The 27,333-nt window shown below is 56.7% G+C and overlaps 2 protein-coding genes across 3 annotated transcripts; one reads left to right on the top strand and one right to left on the bottom strand.

The window, feature by feature from the left end:
• Positions 1–3,676: 3,676 nt before the first annotated feature.
• SNCG (synuclein gamma) lies at positions 3,677–8,368 on the bottom strand. Of its 2 annotated transcripts, XM_043596782.1 has the most exons (5): positions 8,002–8,360; positions 7,148–7,189; positions 6,711–6,838; positions 4,216–4,287; positions 3,677–3,973 (listed from the first exon to the last, which is right to left on the bottom strand). In XM_043596782.1, exons 1-5 carry the CDS (start codon positions 8,120–8,122, stop codon positions 3,953–3,955), a joined length of 384 nt encoding a protein of 127 aa, XP_043452717.1. In that variant the 5' UTR covers positions 8,123–8,360; the 3' UTR covers positions 3,677–3,952. The 2 variants fall into 2 exon arrangements, with proteins under 2 accessions (XP_043452717.1, XP_043452718.1); XM_043596783.1 differs by lacking the exon at positions 7,148–7,189 and having other exon boundaries at positions 8,002–8,368.
• Positions 8,369–9,190: 822 nt separating this feature from the next.
• On the top strand, positions 9,191–26,216 carry MMRN2 (multimerin 2). Its single transcript, XM_043596781.1, has 7 exons — positions 9,191–9,460; positions 18,515–18,643; positions 18,736–18,842; positions 18,942–19,022; positions 19,773–19,925; positions 20,092–21,828; positions 24,992–26,216. Exons 1-7 carry the CDS (start codon positions 9,297–9,299, stop codon positions 25,375–25,377), a joined length of 2,757 nt encoding a protein of 918 aa, XP_043452716.1. The 5' UTR covers positions 9,191–9,296; the 3' UTR covers positions 25,378–26,216.
• The last annotated feature ends 1,117 nt before the right edge of the window (positions 26,217–27,333 follow it).

Genomic DNA, 27,333 nt, shown 5'->3' with positions numbered 1-27,333 from the left:
CTCTGGTTTTTAAGGCGCCCCAGGGCTGTCCCGCCCCGCGCGGGGCGGGGAAGAGGGGGCGCGGGGCGTTTCCCAGCAGACCGCCCCGGGGACTGACTGGGCCCTGCTCCAGCCTCCACAGACGGAGAACACATCCTCGCCTCAGGCCGGCCGTGGTGGGAAGGCGGCGCGGGGTCTGAAGAGGGGCACGGGGCTGCAGGGGGTGGGGGTTGGATCAGGGGTCCACAGAGGGGCAGGAGTGGAAGGGGGTGCACACACCAACCGCCTCCACATCGGCCCGACCCCTTGTCCCTAACCCTGAGGATCCAGTGGGCACTGGGTGAGCGCCAGGTCAGAATCTCAAGGCTGGAATTGACATTAATAATAGCAGCTGCCTTTTATTGAGCATTTACCTTGTGCCAGGCTCTGCCCTCAGGCTTTTCAGCCTCTTGTATAATCTTTGTAACAACTTGGTGAAATGAGTTCATGAACTCACCTGGCAGGGACTCGAATCCACGTGGGTGGGCTGTAAACCCTAGGGCCCTGACAACAGGCAACCCAGCTGTCCCCACACACTCAGCCTGGACACTGTAGAATGGCCGTCTGTCCTGCCGCCACTGGGACCAGGCAGGCTCAGAACAGAGAGGGTCGAGTAACTCCCTCTCACAGAGAGCCAGTCACTGGCAAGCACTCCTGGGGGAGGAAATAGCCCAAAGTGGAGGGGGAACAACGGAAGGAGCTGCAGGGTGCGCCCAGACCAGGGCGCAATCTAAGGTCACCAAAGCCCAATGAGTTGGGCAGGAGGTGAGGCTCAGAGAGGGCAGGGACGTACCCCGGTCCACACAGCGAAGAAGCGGATGGCCAAGCCTCAGACCGCTCAGTTAGCCTTTCCCTGGATGGAGCGCACGCAGAACGGACGTGGTGGCCACGTGGGGGCGCTGGGAGAGGGGTTAGAGACCTGGGAGTCAGCAGGGGAGCCAGAGATCCCGAGGACAGCAAAATGACCCAAGAGCCATGACCCCCTGGAGCTCAAGTGTGCACATAGGGCCTCCACTCCACCCTGCATTCTCCCACTCTGGAGCCCTCCTGCGCAGCCTGGAGGCCTCCACCGCACACCCTTTCTGCCGTGGGTGCTGCATCTTAACCCTCCCTTTAATGCCTGCCCTCTGATTCTTCCTCTCCGGGCCTGTCTCTGCGTCTCTGTGGAAGGTTCTCCTATTCTGGAGCTCTGGGGAGGCCTCCCCTATCCAGGTCCACTCCGCTAGGGCATGCCCTGCCTCTAACAGTTGGTGGCAGGGAGAGGGGGGGGGAGGCGGCAAGGAGAGGCCCGGAATAAACCTGGGAGCGGCAGCTGCAGTGTGGGATGTCTGGAGGCACGCGTGCACACACAATGAGAATGGATTAATGGAGATAAGGGCAACCCTGGTCAAGTAGAAGGGGCAGGCACTGAGATCAGAAGGGGGGAGGGGACACCATGCCCTGAGGAATCCAGATCCAGCCCTGCCACTCCCCCGCTCTTCCTGGCCTCTGGCAGGGCCAAGCCCAGAGCCCAAAGGCACTGCAGGAGCCAGACTGCTGCCTGGGGGACTCCCCGGAGACCAGCCTAGCCCCTGCCCTCCTGAATTCCCACCAGTAGCACCAGTCTCTTGGGCCAGAAGGGTCTTTTCACTGCAGCAGTGAAAATAGCAGTGGCTATTAAAGTTATTCAATGCCGGTGCTGGTCCCAGTGGGCAAGAACAAGACAGGGAGGCACAGTCTGGCCCAAGCAGGTGACAATAGAGACAGCTGGTGGTTCTAAAGCAGCAGGCACTGCAGTCATACCTCTTGGGTTCAAATACCCCTTAGGGCAAGCCCATCTCTCTGAGCCTCAGTGTCCCCATCCTTGATGGGGAGGGGGAAGACTATAACAGAATCTCCTCAAATGCTATTGTGATCATTTAAATGGACTGAAGGATGTCCAACACTCAGCCCAGCACCCCACAGTTCACCTGGGGCTTCTCAGGTGAGGAGAGGGGCAGGGAGAGATCAGTTGTTCCTCTAGCAAAGTCACGTGCAGCTGCAAGAGCAGAAAGCTCGTAACATGGGTTTAAAGGCTAAGAGCACTGCAGGTGCCGTGGGGCAGGGAACAGGCTTCCTGGACAGGGTGAACCTAGATGTTTGGCATATGACCCCAGGAACAGGCCCTGAATATGTGTCTAGGGTGGGGGTCAAGCAGCAGGGACCCTCCCAGGTTCCTTCAGCTTAGGCAGAGGACACTGGGAGCCTGGTGATGCACTGTCCCCAGGGGCTGGGTCTAGGTGTCCCCTTCCCCCTGATACCTTATCGGGCCGGCTCCTCTCTTTCCCTTACAGTCCAAAGAGCTCTCAGGCACACCCAGGCCCCAGACGGACTCCTCCTGGGCATGCACAGGCCTGCTTGTGTGCCTGCATCTGGGTCTGGAAGCAGGGAAACCCCTGACTGCCCTGAACCTCCTCCAGACCCTTCACTCCTCCCATGGTAGGTTTGGGGGTCTGGGGGACCTGCAGCCTCCTGCTCCTCTCAGCCTCCACAGCAGTGAGTGCCCATGGCCAGCAGAGTGGGATACACTCCTGCTCCGCTGGGCTCAGCTGGGTTCCCAGCCCCCAGGGCTGCCTGGCACCCCTGCTCCCCACCCCTGAGGCAGTATGAGAAAGTGCTGTGGTCTCGGGAGTGTCTGCATCAGGGTATGGACTGAAGCTCTGGCTCTGGTTCCCAGGGCTGGAGGCATGGGGCAAGTCACTTAGATGCTCCGAGCCCAAACCGTCTGGGCATCAAAGGGGATGCAATACCCCCACTGCCTATGAGCGAGCCCCCAGGGCATGATGCCTATAGCCCTTCGTGTAGGACACCTACCAGCCGGATCCCCAGGTGGTTTTGAAACATCTGCCATAAGTACCTGAGTCCACCCGGTCAGGGTGGCCGGAGCAGAGCATGGGACTTAACTGGGTGGCTCTGGAGCCAGGCCACCTTGCCTTCTGCCCGGTCTCTGCACCTCCTAGGCTCTGTGCCCCTGAGCAAGGTATTTAACCTCTCTGTTCCTCAGTTCATTCTCAGGGACACTGGGGTCACCTGAGACACCACCGGTTTGTTCTGAGGATTAAATTAGGTAAAGTGCTCGAGGCTGGGAGGAGCTCACTTTTACTACTTTCGAGGCGGAGGCTCACTCTCCTGCATCTCAGCTGTCCTTTTTTCTAATGATACTTGACAGGACTTCATGCCGAAGGACAGGAAAGCCCAGCTCCAAGCGGTGGGAGCTTGAGGCTGGGTGGGGCCAGGCAGGAGGAGCCGTGGGGTCACAACCTTCTGTGCTGAGAAGGATTCAGACAAGTCTTGCTATGGGTTTGCACTTTAGATCTTTGAAAGTTACCATCTGTTCCAGGAGGGGTGTTAGGTTGTCTGGGGGAGCCAAAAGCAGGGCAGCTTCCTCCATTATAAAAGGCAACTGGTGCAGGGGCCCTGAAGGCAGTGCCTGTGTCAGAAGGTTCCCGAAACGCCCAGGGCATGCCTGGAGGGTACCTGGCTCCAGACCTGCTTCCCAGACCTACCAGCAGGCTGGCCTGGCTCCGGTTCCTCGGGGCAGGGTGGTGGGGGGAGGGTGTTGGGGGGGGCGGTTGAGGGGGGGTGGGGGGTAGGAGATTTCTTCATGAATGAGGCAGCACAGAAAGGAAGCATGGGCATGTTATGGTCAGGAATGAGGACTTGAGTTTTATTTGGAATCATTAAAAACAAAAATTCACAGCAGCATCTGTGGGGTCAGAAGGACCAGGGGGCAAAGCGACTGATTGAGGGAGGTGAGGGAGGTGAAGGCAGTGTAGGAGGACAGGCCCTGTGGGTGGTCAGGTGTGGGAACATGGGCAACCCAGGTCACGCTCCAGGGCTGGGCAGTCCTCATGCCCGGTGGGGATGGGGTCCAAGGCAGAGGGCTCTTCCTCCTCCATGGCTGACTTGCATCCCTCTAGTCTCCTCCACTCTTGGCCTGGGAGAGAGAGTGACCTTCACACACAGCTCCAGGCTCCCACCCTCAGTGGCCACCCTGAGTGGGGTGGGGCTGGGAGTCATCTCTGCCCCTCCGCCCTGAGGAGCCTTTCATGAAGGGACCTCACGTTCAGGCTGAGGGGGCTGCAGAAGGTCACAAGGCTTCCCTGAGGGCTCGGGGGACCCTGGGAGGGAAGCAGGATTGCCCGGGTACCCTCTGTTCTCTGGGAGCCCAGCACCTACCTCCTCAGCCACTTCCTCTTCTGCTTTGGCTGCCTTGTCCTCCTGCGAGGGAGCTGGTTGCTCCAGGTCCTCCTGTGAGGGAGAAAAGGGGATGTGGGACAGTGTGGAGGGCGCAGAGGCCCCAGCTTCTCTGCACCCACGGCTCATCCACCTGGCCTCAAAGAGGAGCAGAGGCCCTTATCACCTTGCTGTATGCGGTGTGTCATCACCAGACTAACCAGAGGAGCGACAGAGCCTCACGTGAGGACCCACAGCGGGGGCTCTGATGATGCCGAGGCTTTATGGGGGCACCATGTATCTTGGAGCCCAGCCTCACACACCCCTGAACTAATGTGGAGTCTCTGGGCAGTCTGTGGTTGGGCCTTCTTACGGAGGAGGATGGTGGGGTGGGGTGGAGTGAGGTGGGGGTGGGCCATGGCCCTGAAGCCCTAGGCCTGACCCCACCCTCAGTGTCCCTGCATCATATGATCACACACTCTTGTCCTACTGAGCCCCCAAATAGCCCTAGGAAGAGGGGTGTTTTTACTGTTCATACTGAGGCCAGGGAGGCCACGTATCCAGCTAAAAGCCTCACAGCTCAAAGCAATGGGGCTGGTAGAGATCAGGTTCGGCTTGCTCCAGGTCCATCCCAATCCCTAGTAGCAGTTTTCTCTCTCCCTGCCTCCTGGATGGGCTCCGGGCTCAAGCTGGTCCGGTTGGAGCCAGCAGGCATTATACAATCCTCCCCACTTCCTGTGTCCTACCACCTTACCCCCGCTCAGACACTTGCCTAAGGTGACCTGCCCAGGAGGTAGTCGAGTGACAGCTGTGGGCAGGGCCAGACTGGGTGATCAGCCTGGATCCCGGTCTTAGCACCAACCTCTGGAGGATTCTGCCGTCTCCATGCTACTTCTGGGACATCCTTGGTGGATTGGGGCTTAAATGGGCACTGAACTCTGTCAGTCACAGTAGGGGCAGCTTTCCAGGCAAAGGGTAGGTGGCCACGGGCCAAGCCCTACCACCCAAGGCAGATGCATGAGGCCAGTGGAATGAAAGGGCTGTCAGACAGGCAGTGCTGCATCCTTCTATGGTTCACTGGAGGAAGAGTTGTGACTGGTTTCTGGGTGTCACCAGGAAATGTCTCCCTTGGGGCAGCTACCCCCACTCCGGGCCCTGGGGTAGCTCCATGAGCTTACCAGCCCTCCTTCAAGGCCAGAGAGGAGTGCCCAGGCTCCCTCTCAGAGGCCCAGTGGCAGCCTGACCCCACCCCAGTGCCTCCTTTGCTCTCCCGAGCACCTATGGGTCCTGCCTGGAGGCACAGATGATGATGGTATAGTCTCCTGCCTCTGTTGGGTGCTCACCATGACCCAGGTGTAACAGTTTCGTGGGGGCCATTTCCCTGCACGATCACACAATGTCATAATGAAACGGGGACGGTCACCCCCTCCCTTGTTACAGGAGAGGTAATGGAGGTGCCAAGGGGTTAAGTAGCTTCCCAAGGTCATATAGCTGGCAAGGGGCAGAGCTGGGAATGAGCAGACAGGTTGCCAGCTCTAAAGAGGTGGAGAACCTGTGCTGGCCCCCAAAGTGGACCCCTAGGCGCTGCCTCCTGGCAGGGGGGCCCCCTCCCCTTCCTCCCATCTGCTCCCTAAAGCAGGGGTCCTCATTGCTGGGTGCCTCAGAGAGGCCCATGCCTGGCCCCCATATAAACCGGGCCCCCACCACGGCCTCACACTCATGCAGAATCTCTCCCAGCACAGGCCCTGCAGCCAGGCTGCCCTGGGAACCCCAGGCTTGCGGGACTAGCCCCTGGGACCTTGGTCACATAACAAAACCTCTCTGGGCCTCATTTCCACACCCGGTCTCTGCAGATTCTGTGCCGACTGAATGAGTTAATACGTGTAAAATGCTTCAAGCAGAGCCTGCTCTGTGGTGGGTGCGGGAATAGCTCACCTAGCGGGCCTCCACCTCCTGGGGGCGCCCAACTGCGCCTGCGCCCTCTGCACCTGGCAGCCCACGGGGGCACACGCCTTAGCCCGCGCACAAAAGTGGAAGGCGGGGTCAGGACCCTAGCTGCTTTGTCACGAGGGGGCGCTGCTTCCCTGCTCCTCCCACCAGGCCCTGGAGGGAGGCTGGACAGCAGGCCGGTGGGCGGTGACTTTGGTAGCTCCAGCCTGGTGTCTTCTGGCCTGGAGGCCGCCTGTCACTGCGTGAGGCCCACAGCACCCTGCTTTCACTAGTGAAATGTGGTACCTCCCAAATGCGGAGCCTCAAGAGGACGTGGTTTTGAGCCTCACTTTCCAGGTGGGCCCCAAACTGCCCCCCTCACAAGAGGAATTATGAGGGTTCTAGGTGTTAATGGGTGTGAGAAACACCAAGTACAGACCATGGGCCCCCTCAATCTCTGCTTCCCTATATGTCATGAGGCAATACTGCTTTCTCCTCAGCTAGCCTCTCTGGGGCCCAGGAGAAAGGATGAGACTGGCCCGAGAGCCAGGGCCACCACTGGATCTCACCTTTCGAATCACTCCGGAGGTGATGGCGATGTTCTCTGCCTCCTCCACCGTCTTGATGGCCACTGTGTTGACGCTGGTGACCACGGCCTCACTCACAGCATTGGCCTGCTCCTTGGTCTTCTCAGCCACTGCAAGAGGACTCTGGCTGGCCGTGGTCCTGACCCCTCCTTGACTTGGCTTGCCCAAGTCAGGCTGAGCAACCCCTTTCTCAGGGCGCTCAAAACTCTGCCTCTACTGGAGGCCCTGGACTGCGCCTTTTTCTGACTCCGGGGGAGCCCTGATGCAGGAGGGGCACCCTGGGTCTATCTAACCTCATGTGCATGTACAGCTTAAGCTTCTAGTTGGAGGGTAGGAGGACCCTGGACTTGAGCCTTCAGTACCAGGTTGCAGTCCCTGGAGGTCCCAACCCCCATATCCCCTGGTCCTGGGCCCCTTACCTGAGGTCACACTCTGCACAACATTCTCCTTGGTCTTGGCTCCTGGGGAGGAAATGGAGGCGTCAGCCTACTCCTCCTGGTGTTGGGAGCGAGGTGGTCAGGGCAAACACACAGAACAGCTGAACAAGCTGTGGGGTTAGCAGGGGGGTGAGGTGGTGTCTGGGGGCCGGCAGTCCCTTCAAAGGCTGCTTCCTGCTGTGTCTGGAGGAAGGGGATGGATGGGAAGTGGATAGGACAGGACAGGGGGATGAGAGGGATCAGGCCTGAGGTAGGGTCCAGGCCCACCTGGGTGTGGTCTGGGCCTCGGAAGCAGCAGCAGGACGGAGCTGAGTCACCAGCTTCCGAGGGGCTGAAGGGGGTGGGGTTGACACTGAGGCTCAGGCTCCTCTCCCCTGCTTACCCTTCCCTCTGAACAGGGTGGGGACCTGGGGCTCCGCTGCTGAGCACCTTCCTGCTCTAGGCTCAAGCTGGCTTCTTATCTGAGCACAAGGGCCTGGAGGGGATGCTGGCGTGGGGGACACTGGTCTGCATCTGTGCACTCGTGTGTGTGTGTGTGTGTGTGTGTGTGTGCAAACAAGTGTGTCTGAAGGCCAAGTGCCCCTCTTGCTGTTCTGCTTCAGAGACCCTGGAGCCCTGAGGAGGTCAGAGCAGACACTGTGGGGTGCGGGGGATGGTATGCAGGGGGATGGGGTGCTCCAGGGCGTGGAGACCCTGACCTAATGGCCAGGACCTCATCCCCACCCAAAATGCCCCCCTGGGGCTGGGGGAGAAGGTTGGCCTAGGGTAACCGGGCACCCCCGCCTCTGGGCTCCCGGCCGCTGCACCCTGCCACGCCCTGCTTTGCCCAGACTCACCCACATACATGACCCCCTCCTTGGTCTTCTCAGCTGCTTCTGTCACCCCTTGCTTGGTCTTCTCCACAGCGCCCACCACACCCTCCTTGGCGATGGAGAAGCCCTTCTTGAAGACGTCCATGGTGGTGGGCAGTGCCAGCAGCCTGACTCTTCCAGTGAGCTATGGCTAGAGCTGGCAAGAACGCTGCTGCAGCCGCTGTCCCCGCTGCTGCCGCTGCCTCTTATTGACGCCCATGAAATATTGATGATGCGGCGGCGGCTGGCTGGTGGGAGCTCAGCCAGCAGGCCAGGGAGGGCGGGGGAGGAGGCCCGCCCTCACCTTCTCCGGGGGTTGGGCAGTGGGGTCCGGCTCCCCTGGGCCCCTGCTGCCCAGCCCTTCCCTCCTGCCCCCTGCCCTCCAGGAAGTGGCACAGGGGGCTGGACACATCCTAATCCATCACTGTCCCTCATTCATTCGCTGCCCTGCCCACCCACAGCCTGGCTGAGTGCTCTCAGGCCTGGGGCTGTTGCGTCTGTATACATCTGGGACAGAGGTGGTCAGGCAGGGGAGGCACCTTTGCTACCAGCTTCTCAGGTAGGGCAGGGGGGCAGGGCCATGTAGGCCAGGGGTTAAACAACAGTGGCCAACTTCCCAGACCGGCCCGGCCTGCCTGGCTACTCACTAGCACCGTGGATGCCCCCACGTCCCAGGGCTCCATCAAGGGCATCAAGGGCAGTGGGGGAGATGGGGCAGAGGAGCACACAAAGGGCCTCCCAGTGTCCTTGCCTCTGGCTAACATTGTGTGACCCTAGGACAGCTTTCTCTCTCTGAATCTCCGCCCACCTGCTGGCTCCCACCCACAGCCCAGTGGTGAAAGGCGCTGAGTAGGCACGAAGTGCCCCTCGCTTCCTGGACACCAGCATGGATGGGCAGCAGGTTCCCTGAGACTGAGCCGACCGCTTCCTGCAGACCCACCTCGAGGCTTGTGTTCTTCTCCTGACTCCCATGGGGACGTGTTGGTGGGGCCACCCCCCTGTGTGTTCCACACCTCCAGTGTCCCTGACCTGAGTCCTCTTAGAGAGGCACAGGAACCGGTCTGAGTTGTTGGCTGCCTCTGCAGGGGATGGTGGAGGTAGCTGGGGGGGGGTGAGGGGGGTGCCGGACGAGGCTCACTGGGTGGGCCGGCCCAGGCCACTTCCTCTCTTTGTTGTCCCTGTGCTTTCTTTTCCTTCTGAGGCTTAACTTGAAGACGACGTCAACATCACCAGCAGTGTGTGGAGTCACTTGCTGCGGCTGAGCCTGTCCCACGGCCAAAATGATCCTGACGCTGCTGCTCGGTCTCGGGGGGCCCCTAGGCTGGGGGCTGCTGGGGGCCTGCGCCAAGGCTTCAGGTAGCAGGCTCTCTGATCCACATAGCCCAAGGCCGCCTGCGGTCTGGAGGGCAGAGGCTGAGGATATCGGCAGGGACCCCATCAGACGGTAAGGAGGACCTCGACCTTGGGGGGGAGGTCATGGTACAGGATCTGAGTCCCAGCTCAGCCAGAACAGAGTATCTTGGAACCTCAGTTACCCATCTGTGAAATGACCTAATATTATGTACCTGCTGGGGCCGGCTGTGAGGCTGAATGAGATGCCTGGTGTCAGACTCCCTTCAGGAGGCCACCACCCCTCCAAGCCCAGACTGGGCACCCCAGGGCCCAGCCTAAGGACCACAGGAAGTTCCTCACCTGGCCCATGACAGGGAGCAACCTGGAGGTCGGGCAAGAGCATTTCTTGCCATCAACCACTTAGCAAGGGGTGATGAGGGGCAGTAGTTCCAGAAGTTTCCAGCTGGCCTGGCAGTGTCTCCCCTTCTTTGAAGTAAGTCAACTGACATTTGAGCCTCCATGAGGCTGGCCTGGCATAAGTCATGGAAGAGAGACACTCCTGGGGACTGGATTTTTATCTGAGTGCCCAGGAGAACTGGTATGGGTCTTCAGCCTACCCCTGAGAGACAAGCAGTGAGCAGACAGGGTACTCTGCCCTATTTCCAGACAAAGAGGAAGCCACGGCATCCAGTGAGTTCTGCTTCAGTGCCCCTCTGGAAATGAGTGGAATGGTCTTGTGACTGAACCAGGACACCATTTCCCAGTCTTTTATTTGTCCAGACTCAGGTGCCCCTGCTGATAAGGTGCTGGACCTGTGGGTTCCTCCTCGGGGTGTTCCACAGTCAGAACAGCAGGTGCCCTCATGGGGTCCCCCTTGGGGCTAGGCACTTTGCCGGGTGTTAGCTTGGTTAATCCTGCCAACAGCCGGGGTTACAGGGGAGGAACCCATGGCTCAGAGAGACTAAACACCTGACCCACGATCATACAGCTAAGGGGATCTAGAACCAGGATCTAGGTCTGACTTCAGAGCTCATGATCTGGTTCCCGAGCACTCAGAGGCAGCCCCACCCCCTAGACGCACTTTATATGCCTACCACACCCCCGACCACAGACACACACACACCAGACTTGGTGAGGGTGTTTATATGGGTTTGGAAGGTGAAAGGGGTCAGTTTACACCCACCCAGAGCCTTCCACCTGGCTCCCTGAGATTCACTATCACATTAGCTTATGGAATGAATCTGCCTGGGACAGTTGTCCTATAAGCTCTGACACTTCAAGGTGAATGTGTTTGTTGGACACTTTCCTGAAAATGGATTTGGCCATGGAAAGGAAAGAGTAATAAGCAAGTGCACACCGACTCTCAGGGAGGGAGGGGCTGGCCAAGTGGGGAGGAGGGGGCCCATCTCTGCCCCACCACCAGGTCGGCTCAGGGCTGGGTGGAGCAGGTGATTCTTGGTGGGGGGCTCCAGCCACCGAACTCTGATTTCAGGTGTAAGAACCAAGCCTCCCTACCCCAAAGCTCCTTTCTTCGGTGACCTGCTTCCTTTTGATAAAAGGGAGGCTTAAGGTCCCAGGTGGATCAGAAAGAAGTAGGAGACACCCCTCTTTCTCCCTACCCCGTTGGCTGTGGGGAGAGGCTTGTGGGCTGCGCTCATCCACTCCCTGGGTGGTCCCCGTGTGTGCATAGCATGTGCAGATGTACGTAGAAGGGATCCCCAGCCCAGGAACACCCGGGTCCCAGGGGAACCCGGGGGGTCCCAGCAGGCCTGCTAGGTCTCCTTCCCACAACCCAGAAGCGGCGGTCCCCACAGGCCCAGCCCAGGTTGTCAAGGTCTCCAGAGGGGCTGGTGTGAAAGGAAGGAAATCCTGCTCAGCTTCCTCGGGCTGATTGCTTCCCGTGCTCTGTAAAGGGACAGGCGGAAATGCTGCTCCAGTCTCCCTCCTGCAGCAGGGGAAGGGGAGGCGGGGCCCCTGCACCATCATCGACAAGACTGCTGGGCCTTGCCCCCCCCCCCCCCCACCTCTTTCTGGAGCTCCAGGGCTATGGCAGGCCTTGGATATGGGCCCAGATTAGACCCTTTGCAAAGAGAAGTTTGAACAGAACAGTTGGGTGCCGGATGCCTGGTCCCAGGGTGGAGGCAGGACGTGGTTGAATGTTCCCCCTGTCCTTGGGTGCCCCAGTCACCCGTGTATTTGGACTCCGTGGGGAGAAGGCTCTTTGGATGCCCCCTGGCTTTGGTGGGAGTGGGACGGAGCGGCAGTTAGGAGGTAGGCTTCTCAGAGCCTGCACTTGCTCCCCCTGCAGGACTGAGCCTGCGTTGAGGACCAGGCTGAGCCCTGGGCAAGGTGCCCCATCTCTACATGTCATGAGAGCTCTGCTGTCTCCACTTTCCGTGCTGTGAGGCTCAGAGGGATGGGGATGCCACCCTGGACCACACAGCTAAGTGACCGATCAGAGCAGGGGCCTGCAACCACCGGGCTGCAAACTCCAGGTGTCTTCTGTCCTGTCTCCCCCGGGATGGTGCTAATGTAGGGAGGCTGCTCCCAGCAGCCCAGCTCGCCCTGGCCACCAGCATCAGCTTCTCTTGACCCATGTACAAGTAGGTAGCATTTGTGATTTTTTTGCAACTGAGAGCTCGTAGCCCAGAGGAGTCAAGCATACGGCTGGAGGTCAGGCCACCAGCCACTGCCATGGCTGTATCTCCTGCACCTGTTCCTATTGTCAGAAGCACAAGGCTCTGGGCACACTCAGGGAACTCCCACTCTGGACATTGAGTGGGCTTCAGGCTCCTCTGCCAAAGCCCCTTTCAGAGACAAAGCCCTGCAAAATTCTCCGCTGGAGTGGTCATATTCACGGCTGCCTTCAGGGTCTCAGAAAGCAAGGATACCGAGAACACACCCTCCTTCCCCAGAAAGCCTTAAGGACTTAAGGGGCAGTCAGAGGTGAGGTTTACTGGCATTTAAGTGTCCCAGTGGACAATAGCAGCAGCACATCCATAATTCAGAAGGCCCCAGCTAACAGCCCTTTCCTAGCTAGAGGCTCCTCAGCCTCCCACGAAGCCCCTCCCTTTGCCCCCAGGGAGGGGCCGGAAGTGGGAATCTTCTCCACATTTCCAGGACTGGGGGAAGGGCCTTGCTCAAAGTCAACCTGAGTCCGGGAAGGGGGAGGGGAGGAGGGCCCAGGCTTCTCATCTCCCATTAAAAGCTCCAAAGGGGTCAGCAGACGCCCTCCTGACTGGGGCAAGGGGTCAGGTGGGGGCCGTGTCAGAGGCCCAGGGTAGCCCAAACCCAGCTGGCCCCAGGAGATGAGGGTGCAAAGAGCGCCCAGGCCTGAGACGAGGAGGCAGCGAGAACAATGGGTGCCTCAGCGAGCCGGGCTGGGGGCTCAGGCGCAGAGGGCCAGCGTGAAGCTGCCAGGAGCTGGAGGAAACCAAAGCAAAGGTCAGGAATGTTCCCAGGGCTTCTGGGCCAGGGCCTGCACTGTGCCAAGGGGGTTGGGCTGCCAAGGGAGGGGGAGTGTGGGCAGGGAGAATAGCTGGAGCCTGAGGTTTGGGCAGGTCAGGAGAGAAAGTTCCTGGGCAGGAAGAGTGGGCGGCACCGCTTCCGGTTCCAGGAGCTCCAGATGGAAAGTCCCAGTCACTCCCTGGCAGGCTGGACCAAACCCAGTGCGCCTGGGCACAGGCCTTCTGGACCCTCAGCAGCAGTTTGGAGCAACGAATGGAACTGTGTTTTGAGTGGGTGTTTCTCAACCTTGGCACGCCTGGCATTTGGGACTGGCTAATTCTTGGTTGTGGGGGTGCCGGGCTGTGCTGCCCACATTGCGGGGTGTTTAGCAGCATCCTTGGTCTCCACACACTGGATGCCAGGCGCTCCTCCCCACTCCCGGTGGTGACGACTGTAAAGGTCTCCAGAGGTTGACAAATACACCTAGCGGCAAAAGTCACTTCACCCCCTGCTGAGAACCACTGGTTTAGAGAAACAATTTTCCCCAGGCCTGAGCCCAAGTTGCAGAATTTCCAGGGAGCCCAGGGTGGGGGTGGGGTGGGGACTGGAGTTTCTGGTCCTGGAACAGTCCGTGAAGGTGGCCATCTCACCCGTGGTCCCTGAACTCTGGACCCAGCAACTTCGCGGTCTCTCTCTCTCTCTCTCCGTGTTGAGTGAACATTCTTTGCTTAAAATCAGGGCCAGGTCCACAGGCACGTGACTTGAGCAGTCACATAGGGTGCACCCACAGAAGGGCCTCACTCTTGGTTTAATCTTTATTGTTGTCCCGTATTTTTATTTTGCACTGGACGCTACAGATTATGCAGTTAGCTTTGTGTGAAATATCTACTATCTGTTCCTTTGCAGAAAAACTGCATGACCCTCTGGGTTAGAGTCAAACCTTCTACGAAGTTTGTTGACATGACCAGAAGCCCCTGCCCTCACTGGTCCCCACAGGCAATAATTTTCAACTATTTAGGTGATTCCTTTGGCATCCGTCTCTGTGTCTCTAACTAACATGTTTATATTGCTGCTTCTTTGGGAAGCTCTCATTCCCACTCCATACCCTAACCCCAACATGCACGCATAGCAAGCATGCAAGAGCACACCCATGTGCATATGCACGTGCGCGCGCGCACACACACACACACACACCCTATCCATCATCCTCCCACATTGTCATTTTGAGTGATTACATTCATGTGACTATGTATGCTATTCAGAGTGGAGACACTTCATACTTTTGGTCTTCCCTGGAGCAAACAATGGTTTCCACTTTTTTTGCTTCTTTTGCTTAGTTTCCTGCATCTCTGTCACTGCTCGATCCCAAACTCTTGGCCAGTTTGTCCACACCTGCTCTCCCCTTTCATCCGTGTCAGGTGTTTGACTACCTGTGTGTTCTTGGTGATTGCTGGTCTCAGAGCTCTAGCTCTGGACGCTGGCCCTGCACCCACTGCCCATCGTTGACCTGGGCTCGCCTGCACCATCTTCCTGGGGACTCCCTTCCCCTCAATTCTCTGATGGAATTCCTGTCTCCCGATGCCCTGCTTTCCTCTTTCTTGGTACCCTGGCTTGTGTCGGTGGGGCACTTCTGGCACAGTGGTACCCTGTCCTGGGCTGTGACTTAGAATGCCACAGAGAGCTTTAAAATGTTGATGCCCAGGCCACAATCCCAGAGAATCTTGCTTCATTGACTTGGAGTGGAGCCCAGAGGCTCTTCTTTTGAAAGTGCCACACAACGGTTTTGATGTGAAGATTTGATGGCAAGATTGCAAACCACTGTTCTGGTAGCTCCCTGATGTGGGGTCCTGGGGTAGGCAATGTTTTGAAAACTGGTGTGTTGAAAATGTTTTTATTCTTGCTCTCTTTGCTTTGACTGATAGTTAGGTTGGGTATAGGATTCTAAATTGGAAATATTTTTCCTTCCGTATTTTGAAGGCAGTTCTCCACTGTGTTCTAGTTTCCAGTATTGCTGTTGAGAGGCTCAAGGCCATTCTAATTGCTGGTGTGTGTGTGTGTGTGTGTGTGTGTGTGTTGATTTCTCTCGATAGAAAGTATAAAATTACCTTCATTCCCAGAGTTCTAAAATTTCATGATGATGTGAGTTTATTTTCATCACATTGTGGGTAATTAGTGGGCCCTTTGCATCTGAAAATTCAAGTCCTTCACTTCTGTAATATTTGATTTTTTTAATAAACGATTTCCTCCTTCTGTTCTCTTTCTGGAACTCCTGTTATTCAGATATTGGATTTCTGGTGTAGACCCTGGGTCTGGAGTTCTCTCTTGTCCAGCAAGAGAGCGGACACAGGTTTAAAATGCAAGAGAGGCTAATGTCTGGGAGGAGACAAAAGCCCTGAGTAAGGGTCCTTGCTCTGTTTTTATTAGGATCAGAAGGCTTACAAGCGTGATGGATGTGCACAAAGAGACAATGAAACCGTGAACATTAATTCACAGGCATGAGGGAAAGGGGGTTTTGAAGATATGTGTTGTCAGGGGTTTGGGTCAATACAAAACAAAGTCCTGGTGCCAGGCAGATGGTTGTTTACAGCAGGCATGATGCACCATGTCTGTTTATCTTAGCTAGCTTAGGGGACAAGACAGACAGAGCTTGCTACCTCAGGGTCAACAAAGCACCTTTCTTTTGCTAATTAGCTCCACTCTGGGCAAATTTGTCCTGCTGCCCCGCCTGCTGCAGTCTATAGTCCTGTTTACTGTTTACCTATTTTGGTCCTTCCTTCCTGTGAAAGCAGCTTTCTGCTATTGTACTAAGTTGGGGAGCGTTTCCTCCCTGAATACCTAATCTTGTTTACTATTCTTGGATGCTTTCATCCTGAGGTTTCCTATTTCTATACCTTTGTTCTATACTGGGGGCGCTTTGCCATGTTTACCTAATCTTGTTTACCTCACCTTGGATGCTTTCATCCTGTGGCTTTCTATTTCTTTATGCCTTGTTAACCCGTTGGTGCAAGCTCTGGGAATTCCTAATCTTATTCCCCACAGATTTCCAACACTGGTCTTCAGTTTTCCTGAGCTTTCCTCTCCTGTTTTCTTTTGCCCTTTGCTCTTCTTTTGGGGAAATTTTTTGAACTTTACCCTCTAACATTTTTATTAATTTTCTTTTGCATTTCTACTGTTATATTTTAAAATTTCCAGTGTTGTATTTTTCATTCTCTGTATGTGCTTCCATTAAACATTTTTAATGTTTGTTTTTGAGAGAGACAGAGTGTAAGTGGGGGAGGGGCAGAGAGAGAGGGAGCCACAGAAGCTGAAGCAGGCTCTAGGCTCTGAGCTGTCAGCACAGAGCCTGATGTGGGGCTTAAACCCACGAACCAGGGGCGCCTGGGTGGCGCAGTCGGTTAAGCGTCCAACTTCAGCCAGGTCACGATCTCGCGGTCCGTGAGTTCGAGCCCCGCGTCAGGCTCTGGGCTGATGGCTCGGAGCCTGGAGCCTGTTTCCGATTCTGTGTCTCCCTCTCTCTCTGCCCCTCCCCCGTTCATGCTCTGTCTCTCTCTGTCCCAAAAATAAATAAACGTTGGAAAAAAAAAAAAAAAAACACGAACCACAAGCTCACGACCTGAGCTGAAGTCAGACACTGAGCCAACTGAGCCACCCTGTATAGCACCCCTATATGTTCATCCTATTTTTTAATAGCTTCCTGTTCTTGTTTCTTGGATGCAGTAACTTCTCTTATAGATCTGGAGCTGTAATACAAATTTGGGGGACTTCTCTGCACAGTGTTGGTTTTCTCCAAGTTGATTTTTTTTCCAATTGTTTGTCTTTGATCTCCCTCTTTTGTACTAGAGGTTTTTCTCAGGAGTCATCTTGGACATCTGCCCACTTGAGAGCAGACAGACTAAGAAGCCCACTGGAAGCTGGATGTGTGGATGGGTCTTTCTAACCTCTTTTGTCATAATGTGCTCTGCTGGGCTATTTCACTGGGGGAGCCCCTGATGCCATTGTTTTTAGGTCGTTCCTCTTGAGTGGGGTCATTTTCCCGATGGGCTTTTTCAGTTTGCTACCAAGAGGGTAAAGGCTGGCTGCCAGGCTTTTGGGAGCCAAGCAGGAAGTCAGGCTGGGGGTCTCAGCCCTCAAGACAGATATGGTCACTCAATTCCCCTCAATCCTACCGCCTGCCCTCCTCAGCAGAATCCCGGTATGGTGGTGCCTGGTGGTCCCAGGACAGAGACCAGGTCCAGAGAATAAAATCCTAACCTGACGGCCACTCCATCTCCAAGGCCCTCGAACACTGCCTCCTAATATCTGACGAGTGTGGCCATTTCTCTCCACATCCACCACCATCACCCATGGAACCTGCCAGAATCTCCCACCTAGATCCCTGACACAGCCACCTATACCTCGCCTCTCCCTGGCCTTTCTGTACCCAGGAACCAAGGTGGCCCTTTCATGTGTGACGTCTCTGCTCAAACCCCTCCACAACTTTCTGCCCCTTCAGGACACAGTCCAGCTCCTCCTTAGGAGCTCAAGGCCTCCACGTTCTGGCTTCTCCTTACCTCAGCAGCCCCTTCCCTGCCCCAACCCTCTGCATCTCAGTGGGCCACACATCTCTGGCACAGTTCCTGGTGCCAAGTTAATCACCTCCTTCTGAAAGTCTCCCCGGGTCCTGGCACCTTCCACACCATCTGAGATGGCCTGCTCTCCCTGGGGACCCCGGAAGGAAGGTCTGTTACTCCATATTGGCACTGAATCCTGTTCAGCTTGAGCCCGGCACCCAATACCCAAGGGGTGCTGAGCTGAACTGAGCCCTGGAGGTCATTGCCGCTTGCAGCACTGGAGAGCTCCGTTCTGGGAGCTGATTGCTGGGGGAAGAACCCTCTGATCTATTCTACTGACCCCATCAAGCCTGCCACCGGGTCAGTGAACTGGGGCTGTGTCAGCCATGAGCACCCCCTGCTCCTGGGACTTGCAACAACATGCACTCGTAAAGAATGTAGATGGAGAGGCTACCTCTCAGGCATTCAGGGTGCTGAATGTGACCCCCAAACTACCCTGTAGGCTCTTTCCCAGAGAAGGGGCTGCTCCACTCAGCTGCCTTCTCCCACAGTTGTTTGAAAGTTCATTTCCATAATGGCCATAATGGGGAATGGACAGGGAGCAGGTGTCCTCCCTGAAGCCTGGTCTGTGGTGAAGACAGATGTGAGTGTAACAGGGCAGGGTGGCAGTGATCGCCGAGCACTTGTCAGGATCCCAGCACTTGGTTCCCATCCGCCCACTTGGAGGAGGGTATTATGATCTCTATCTGATAAATGGGAGAGTGGAAACTCCCTAAGTGCCTCACTCAAAGTCAGAGTGCGAAGGACTTGAACCCAGGACTCTCCAGCCCCAGCGGCATGATGCTGCTTCCCTGGCACCAACAGAGACAGCGAGAGGCCTTCCTGGCTCTGTGTGATTTTGGGGGTGCTTGTCAGCCTCTCTGTGCTGGCCCCTGGAAGCCAGTGGAGCAGGTGCCCTTGCAGGCAGGGTTTGTGGAGCCTTTGTCCAGGGGCCGAGGGATAAATAATGCAGAGTGCTCCCTTCTCAGGATAATGGATTCTAGAATCCCAGGCATTGGGTGGGGCAGGAAGGCAGGAGTGGGGCACTGGTACCGCTGTTGGCATCTAGGAAGGGTCATGTGGGACCCGGGTGTGGCTCAGCAGCCCTCTCCTCTGGCTTGTTTTTCCAGTAACTGGTGCCCTTACCAGAAGTCTAGGCTGGTCACCTTTGTAGCTGCTTGCAAAACAGAGAAATTCCTTGTCCACTCGCAGCAGCCATGTCCACAGGAGACTCCGGACTGCCAGAAAGTCAAAGTCATGTGAGTGGGGGCAGGATGGGGCAAGGCGGGCCACCCACCCAAGTCCTACACTGGCTCACTCTGGAGTCACCGAGCTGGCCATCTTTCCCCAGGTACCGCATGATACACAAGCCGGTGTACAAGGTCAAGCAGAAGGTTCTGGCTTCCGTGGCCTGGAAGTGCTGCCCAGGCTTTTCAGGCCCTGACTGCCGACACTACGGTAGGGCTCGCTGTGGCTCCCTCCCCTTCAACCTCTGACCCAGAGGTCAGGCAGCTCCTCTGACCTGTGGTGTCAACATCTGTTGCCTCCTCTCTGCAGATCCCACGGCAATCCTTGAGCCCGAAGATCCAGGGGATGGCCTCCAGGAGTCTTGGGATGGGCCAGTCGGCTTTGAACCAGGTATGCTGCTTTCCTAGAAGGTACAGGAGGGGCAGGCAGGCAGGCAGGCAGGCAGAAAGAACCCACATGCCCAGGCCATTTCAGGAAAACTCTGTGCCCAGAATCAGCAGGAGTCCCTCTGTGGCCCTGTATCACCCTACCCCCCCACACCAAGGAGGGCAGAGCCACAGGGCCCTCGGTCACTGCCTGTTGGCTAAGCACACACACCCTTTCCCTTGACTGCATTTTCTGGGAAGGATAGCTTCATCCGGCACCTACCTTGCCCCTTGAATGGGACAAGATCCCATGGCCTGGAAGAAACTTTCCCCCATGTCTCCTAACCAGGGCCAGAAAGTCGTGCTAGCCTTGGTGTATAGTCAGCACAGAACCACCAAGAGGCACCAATTGTGAGGCCTTTCAAGGCTGGACCACGGCCGACGTGGCAAATAAATTTCATCGTGCGGTGAACTCCTACCTTTAGACAAGGGCTGCCTAGGATGATTGTTGAGAGGCCATGTCCACACAGCCGAGGACAAAAGTGTGCCATGATTGATTAGGCGTGTCTGCTGTGGGTGCCCAGTGAGGGTGAGGGCTCAAGCGCCAAGCATTTCCCCCTCTGGAGCTAAAGGCTTCTGAGCTCCCGCTCACAGGACGTCAGCACACAGCTCCCTGATATTTCTATCTGAACCTGGAAATTTCTTTCTCCGTACCTCACGATCTGCCCAGATCTGGGGAGTGAGACCTCGACACTTATCCCTTGTGTGTCTTCAGGCCACCTGGCTGCAGAGATCAGCGACACCATGGTGCCACAGGAGGATCTCCAGAACGATATTCACCAGGTGGCAGACAGCCTCCCAGGCCTGTGGAAGGCGCTGGAAAGCAACGTCACAGCTGCGACCATGGAGGCAAATCAGACAGAGCCTGGTGAGTGGCAGGCTCCAGGGGTGGAGGAACAGCCTGTTCACATCTGAGGGGAGAGAGGAAGGCGGGGCAGGAAGGCCCAGATCTCAGAGGAGCCCCCTCTGGTCCCTGCCTGGGGAGGGGTGTCTGTTCCTTGCAGGGCTTGTGTACAAACGTGTCTCTGTTGCAGTGTTTCCTGGCAGATCCCTGGAGCAGGTGCTACTGCCCCACATGGACGCCTTCCTGCGAGTGCATTTCAGCCCCATTTGGAGCAGCTTCAACCAAAGCCTGCACAGCCTCTCCCAGGCCGTAAGAAACCTCTCTCTTGACGTGGAGGCCAACCAGCAGGCCATCCGGGGGGTCCAGGAGAGCACGGTGGCCAGAGCTGACTTCCAGGAGCTTGGTGCCAAATTTGAGACCAAGGTGCAGGACAACGCCCAGAGAGTGGGACAGCTGCGGCAGGACGTGGAGGAGCGCATGCACGCCCAGCACCTCTCCCTGCAGCAGTCCGTCTCCGAGGTACACGCAGATGTGGACGCCAAGTTGAAGAGGTTCCTTAAGGCCCAGGGGCCCGTGGGGGCCAACGGCAGCCTGGTCCCCGCGGCGGCGGGGGCAGCGGCAAGGCCGGAGCCCGAGAGCCTGCAGGCCAGGCTGGGCCAGCTGCAGAGGAACCTCTCAGCGCTGCACGCGGCCGCCGGCCGCAGGGAAGAGGAGTTGCGGGGCATCCTGGCGGACATGCAGGCCACCCTGGCGCAGCACGTGGAGGAGATCAAGGAGCTGTACTCGGAATCCGATGAGACCTTCGATCAGATCAGCCAGGTGGAGCACAAGCTGTTGGAGCTGCAGGTGAACCACACGGCGCTGCGCGAGCTGCGGGTGATCCTGATGGAGAAGTCGCTGATCATGGAGGAGAACAAGGAGGAGATGGAGCGGCAGCTCCTGGAGCTCAACCTCACCATCCAGCACCTGCACGGCACCAACGCCGACCTCATCAAGTACGTCAAGGACTGCGACTGCCAGAAGCTCTACTTGGACCTGAACGCCACACGAGCCCTGGAGGAGGCGCAGGTGGGCCCGGACGAGCGGCACCGGCTCGAGGGCTCGTCCCTGCAGGCCCTGAGCGACGCCGTGGCCGCCCTGTCGCTGGCGGTGGACGAGCGGCGGGCGGAGGGCGAGCGGGCGCGGGTCGACGGGGCGCGGCTGCGGAGCCAGCTGCGGGCGCTGGACGGCGAGGCGAGCGCGCTGCGGGAGGCGCACGGGGAGATGCGGCGCGAACTCGGCCAGCTGCACGGCTACTTCAAGGCCCTGCTGGACGACGCGCTGCGGCACGAGGCCGTGCTGGCCGCCCTTTTCGGAGAGGAGGTGATGGAGGAGATGTCCGAGCAGGCGCCCGGCCCGCTGCCGCTGCGCTACGAGCAGATCCGCGTCGGCCTGCAGGACGCCGCCAGCGGGCTGCAGGAGCAGGCGCTCGCCTGGGACGCGCTGGCCGCCCGCGTGGCGGCCCTGGAGGCGGCGGCGGAGGCGGCGGGAGGCCGCGATGCGTCGCCGGGGGAGGCCGGCGGGCGGGTCCCCGCCGGGCTGGCGCAGGAGCTGGAGCGCCTGGACGCCGACCTCCAGAGGGTGGGCCGTTGCTGCGAGGCCTCCGGGGTCTCCTCCCTCAACAGCTCCCTGGAGGGCCTGCAGGAGGCGCTGTCCGCCACCCAGCGCGACTTGGAGCAGCACCAGCGCCTCTTCCACAGCCTCTTCGGAAACTTCCAAGGGCTTTTGGCAGTCAACGTCAGCCTGGACCTGGGGAAGCTGCAGGCCATGCTGAGCAAGAAAGGGAAGAAGCGGCAGAAAGGTCTGGAAGCTTCCCGGAGGAGAGACAGGAAGGAAGCAGAGCCCAGGGCGGATGCACTTATCAAAGGGCCTGTGCTTTGGGAAGCAGGTGAGTTCCTGAGGGAAGGGGGGCGTGCGGCTGGGTAAATTGGGGAGGACAGGGCTGGCTGCTGGCAGCTCTTTTGCCTCGGAGAAGACCAGATGAAAGAGAACAAGGTGAGCATCCTTCAGGGGTACTCAGGGCCCGCTTTGCCCAGATCCCCCTTTCATTGACGGCCAGGGGCCTCTTAAGCTACCGGAAGTGTAAGCAGGTAGAAGTCACCAGAACCAACCATCAATGAGCAGGCAGAGGCCCTCCATGTAAACGTTTGGGGCCCGTATATACACCACGGAGCTGTCTGCCGCTCAGCCACTAGAGCGAGGAGGGGGATGCCTCCCTTCCCCGCAGGCCACAGCCTCAAATCTCTCCGTCCCAGCTCTTCCCCTCCACCCTGCTTCACCCCCTGTGTCTTTAATCAGCTCCCCTGTATACAAATATGTGACTAGGGACTGGTGTCACCGGCCATGGGCAGCACTCGGCAAGAGGAGAATACAGGGGAAGGCCTTGGGCCCTGAAAGGAGCTTGTCCTGCTAACATAGTAGACCCATGTTGCTGCTCTGCGCCAGGCCTTCCGTGGGCTTTGGCACGCGGAGTCATCATAACAGCTCAACAGTCCGTCATCACTGCCATCTTACCTGAAACTGAGGCTCAGTCAGGGCAAGTGTCCTGCTAGTTCGTACAGCTAGTAAGTGGCACAGGGAGTCCTGAACCCTGTCCAGCTGTCTCTAGGATGCTGGTTCTTCTCCTGTGAAAGGCCCTTGACGACGGGTCCCTGCAGGGCCCCGGGACCCTGGGCCTGGGAAGCTGGCTCTGAGGCTGATGTGATGTGCAGCCAGCCATCCTGGCCCCTCCCTGAATGTGGCCTGGGGAGGGAGACCACTAGACTCCGTGCCTCAAGTGACTCCCCCCTGCCAGAGAGGCTGGCCCTGGGGCTATGGCCACATCCTCATCCAGACACAGGACTGAGTACAGGGCTGCCATCTGGGCTGTCTGTATGCTGGTGTAGCCTGGCATGTGGGAGGTCTGAGGATCCCATCCCAAGCTCTTCCTGCTCCTGTCATTCTCCATCACGGCCCTGGAGGCCTTCGTGTGCCTGGGGGCAGTGGACCGCCTCTAGCACCACTTCCTTGTCTCAGTTTCTCCCTCTGTAAAATGGGAGAATCACTTTGTGCCCTGCAGGGAAGCCCACTGTCAGTTTTCCAGCTAGCAAATCAGTGAAGCACAGCCCTTCAGCCTCCTGCGGGGCAGAACTCTGCGGTAAGGCTGAACTCTGGGCGGCAGGCCGGCTGCAACATGTGGAGAGAGTGCCGAGTACCGGCAGAGGGCGCGCCGGGCGGGCATTCCTTCAGCTGGCCGAGCGCCCCACCTCCTGGACGCTGGGTGAACTGCAGAGCCAGCAGCAGGCCTGTGATCTTCCACAAATGGGAAAGCTATTCCAAACTTCCTAATTCTCAGAAAATCTTCCAGAACTAAAGAAGAGCAGAAATTTGACATTCACAAAACTATTGCTGGACCGGGAGCCAAAGAGCTGGGGCTGTAGGTGGGATCAAGTCACTAACCACTATGCCGCTTGCCCCTCCTTTAGGCTTTGGTTTTATCCCCTAAGAAATGGGGAGGTTTGGTCTCCTCTGAGAGACAGAGAGAGAGAGATACAGAGAGATAGAGAGTTGAGGGAGCACGTGAGGAACATCACCTCATTGATGCCAAGGCCAGTGTCATGGCCAGAACCCCAGTGGGACTCACCCTTCCCGTCTCCTGGCCCTGTCCTCCCCTGCCTGAGAGTCTTGGCCAGGCAGCCAGGTTGGCTCCTTCCTCACTGTACGCTCACCCCCCTATGCAGAGTGGCTCCTTCTGGCTCCAAGCCTGCATGTGGCCCTGGCAGGCCTCACGCCTATGTTCTCTTCGTCTCTCTTGTCCTCCTATGGCTGGGTAAAATGCTTCTTTCTTTTTTTTTTTCTTAAAAAAATTTTTTTACACTTATTTATTTTCGATAGAGAGAGACAGAGCACAGGTGGGGGAGGGACAGAGAGAGAAGGAGACACAGCATCCGAAGCAGGCTCCAGGCTGTGCGCTGTCAGCACAGAGCCCGACGCGGGCTCGCACTCACAAACCGCGAGATCATGACCTGAGCCGAAGTCGGACACTCAACCGACTGAGCCACCCAGGCGCCCCCAAAATGCTTCTTGCAATGGGAAGAGCACCAGAGATCAGGAGATCCAAAGACAGCTGCCAGTGTGGTAATTTATGATCTGTGTCACCTGGAGCAAGTGCTCCCTCTCTGGGCCCGTGTCCCCATCTGTAATCCCGGAGCTCTGTGCAACGGTTGGAAAACGTTAAGATGACCAGCTCGAAGAGTTTTCTTGCCCAGCCCTACCTGCTGTCCTGTCTCTAAGGTCTTGTGCCAAACATCCAGGAGGAAGGACCCTTCAGGGTTCTTTCATCCTCTCACCAGCGTTAGCATGATTACCTTGAGGATAGGGGTTATTTTCTTTTGGAGAGATCTCAAGATCCCCAGTAGGTGGCAGTAGTCTGGGAGTCGGAGACCCGGGTCCTGTCCCAGCTTGCCATTGGCAAGCCACATAGCTTTGGACAACCGGGTAAGCACTCAAGACTCAAAGTTTCCTCAAAGAAGGGTACTTACCTCTCAGGATGCTAGAAGGAAAAGGGAGCAAAGGAGGAAGTGCTTTTTATTTTTTTTTTTTTTATGTTTTTTTTTTTTCAACGTTTATTTATTTTTGGGACAGAGAGATACAGAGCATGAATGGGCGAGGGGCAGAGAGAGAGGGAGACACAGAATCGGAAACAGGCTCCAGGCTCTGAGCCATCAGCCCAGAGCCTGACGCGGGGCTCAAACTCACAGACCGCGAGATCGTGACCTGGCTGAAGTCGAACGCTTAACCGACTGCGCCACCCAGGCGCCCCAGGAAGTGCTTTTTAAAAACGTACACCAGGAGAGACAGCAGACTTGTATTTTCCTTTCTCTCAGTGACATGGTGAGTGCTGGCCCGTTGGCTCCCACTCTCTGAGGTTGCTATTGGGAACCCGTAGGGTATCTAGAAATAGTGGCTTATTCCTACTGTTAACAAGGTGAGAAAGGCAGGTCTCAGGGTTTAATTTGCCGTCTAAGGGAGTGAGGGATTGAGTCACTGAGCGCTTTCGTCCTGCATTCCAGGCTCCCCTGTGGCCTTCTATGCCAGCTTTTCAGAAGGGACGACTGCCCTGCAGACAGTGAAGTTCAACACTACCTACGTCAACATTGGCAGCAGCTACTTCCCCGAACACGGCTACTTCCGAGCCCCCGAGCGCGGGGTCTACCTGTTTGCAGTGAGCATTGAATTTGGCCCCGGGCCAGGTACAGGGCAGCTGGTGTTTGGAGGTCACCATCAGACCCCTGTCGGTTCCACTGAGGAGCGGAAGGGCGGAAGCACGGCAACAACCTTTGCCATGGCCGAGCTGCAAAAAGGCGAGAGAGTGTGGTTTGAGTTAACCCAGGGATCCGTAGTAAAGAGACACCCGCCAGGCACGACATTCGGGGGATTCCTTATGTTCAAGACCTGAACACTGGACACGGCCCCGACCAGACGTGGCGGACTCGCCCAGCTCTCCTTGGCCTGGAGCCCTGGCCAGGGGTGGTCTGGAGACCATCCAGCCGGTCCAGTTCTTCCTGGAAAACTTCTGCAAAGACAATGTGGTGTGTGTGGCCTCCCTCTAGATGCGCTGGGTTTCGCTATTTCTTACTGACGAGAAGCACCGGAATACTCCTCTCTGGGCAGAACCCGGCCCGGGACGGGTGAACGTTAGCTTGGCGCGCCTTCTGAGGCGGCATGGCTTGGACTCCGGCTCTCTGCCACACCCTGTGTTTTACGGCATCTTTGGTGTGCTGCTCCTCCTGGGGTTGGAAACTTGAAACCTTTCTCCCGCTTCTTCTCCCTGACCTTATGCCAGAAAAGCGTTCTTTCCCGGAAGGAACGTTCCACACAGAGGTGACATTTTGGACAATGTTGGAAACCGGTCTCTACCCACTACAGGGCAGTAGGAGAAAACCAACCTGTTTGGCCTTTACTAGCAACAGGGACAGAGGCCTCATTGAGTGACCAAAGGAACAAAATTATTATCTTCTCTTTGGTTTTAGTCCTTCTTTGAACTTATCTGTAGCCTTAATTTCACTTCTTTTTCTCCTTGCTGCCAGAAGATAAAGGCCAAGCATGCCAAACATGATCTAAAATGTGTACAGCCTTTACCTTTTTTTTTTTCCCCCACTTCCTCCACTAGCTAATGAGCGCCCTCATTCTTATTAGCATCTCTCACCGGGAAGGAGGCTGAGGGAGGAAGTGAAGGAAGATGGTCAAAATCTTCCTCAATAATGATCAGCTCTGGAATAAAGCAATGCCTTTCAAGTCTCTGCCTGGTTTACTTGTGGAGAGCAGAAAGATTTGGTAAAGTAGAAATGGAGGAAATGAAACTCTTTGGGATAAACGTGACTCTCATCATTCCAGGCCGTGTTTGACTTGACTTCAGTTAAGTTCCACATAAAACACGCAAGAGTCCTCCACGGTAGGCGGTGATGTGAATCTTGGGAGGAGACAGCACAGCCCAGAGTTGCCCCTATTCCCGCAATATCGATATATGGTTTTAAAAACATTACAGAGCCTGGAGCAAACTGGCTTGAGAAAGCTGTCATTGAATTGTCAGGAAATGTTTGTAGGTGTTCAATATTTGGGGTTTTTTAATTAAAAAAAATTTTTTTTTAAATTTTAGAGAGATAGTGCACGCAAGCAGGGGAGAGGGCCAGAGGGAGGGGGGAGAGAGAGAGAGAATCCTAAGCAGGCTCCGTGCTTAGCACACAGCCTGACGCCAGGGTTTGATGCCACAACCCTGGGATCACGACCTGAGCCAAAATCAGGAGTCACTTAACCGACTGAGCCACCCAGGAGCCCCTCAAAACTTGTTGAACACACTCTTCCCCATAAGCAAATTGGATTGGACTGGGTAGTGAACAAGGACGGGAGTTGGTTGTCAGGGTTAACGGGGTTCTCAGCCCTTCTCCTTGTTTCCTAAGGGTCATTAATTCAAACAGTTGTCCCTCAGAATTTATTTACCACTAAGCTCTGTGTGCTCAGTGTGCTCAAACATTAACGTTCAAAGAAGTGTGCCAGGCCGTTCTGCCACTGACAGCTTGACCCTGGAGTAAACCACCACCTCTCTTGAACTTTTCCCATTGGTAGTATGAGGTGGCTAGGCTAATAGCTTTCATTAAGTATCTTGGTGTTTTATTATCTCGACCACAGGGCCGACTCTGGCCTTCCTGCCCTTCGCTCTGGCCAGGGCCTCTTGCCTAATGTGGCTCTCAGTTGCCAAGACTAATCCCAACCCAAGGCATGATGCATTTGGGCCATTCCCGACCAAAGATTGGGAAGCCAGTACCAGGCCCCCCTTGCTGCTAGAAAGACCTCACTGTGTCTTCTTTCTGCTCAATCTGGCTACTATTGGTCAAGCCGTACTAAGTGGAAATGT

Source organism: Prionailurus bengalensis, chromosome D2 (assembly GCF_016509475.1).
Source record: "Prionailurus bengalensis isolate Pbe53 chromosome D2, Fcat_Pben_1.1_paternal_pri, whole genome shotgun sequence".
Classification (NCBI taxonomy): Eukaryota; Metazoa; Chordata; class Mammalia; order Carnivora; family Felidae; genus Prionailurus; species Prionailurus bengalensis.
The sequence above is the reverse complement of the archived record's forward strand: the minus strand, read 5'-3'. Positions and strand labels throughout refer to the sequence as shown.

Bases quoted from the DNA above. Each gene is read 5' to 3' on its own strand.
- SNCG (XM_043596782.1), bottom strand. From the start codon at position 8,122: ATGGACGTCTTCAAGAAGGGCTTCTCCATCGCCAAGGAGGGTGTGGTG. The intron at 7,190-8,001 runs GTGAGTCTGGGC...TTTCCTCCCCAG, and splicing joins GGAGGGGGTCATGTATGTGG to GAGCCAAGACCAAGGAGAAT. The intron at 3,974-4,215 runs GTAGGTGCTGGG...TCTCTCTCCCAG, and splicing joins AAGAGGAAGTGGCTGAGGAG to GCCAAGAGTGGAGGAGACTA.
- MMRN2 (XM_043596781.1), top strand. From the start codon at position 9,297: ATGATCCTGACGCTGCTGCTCGGTCTCGGGGGGCCCCTAGGCTGGGGG. The intron at 19,023-19,772 runs GTATGCTGCTTT...GTGTGTCTTCAG, and splicing joins GCCAGTCGGCTTTGAACCAG to GCCACCTGGCTGCAGAGATC. The intron at 19,926-20,091 runs GTGAGTGGCAGG...TCTCTGTTGCAG, and splicing joins GGCAAATCAGACAGAGCCTG to TGTTTCCTGGCAGATCCCTG.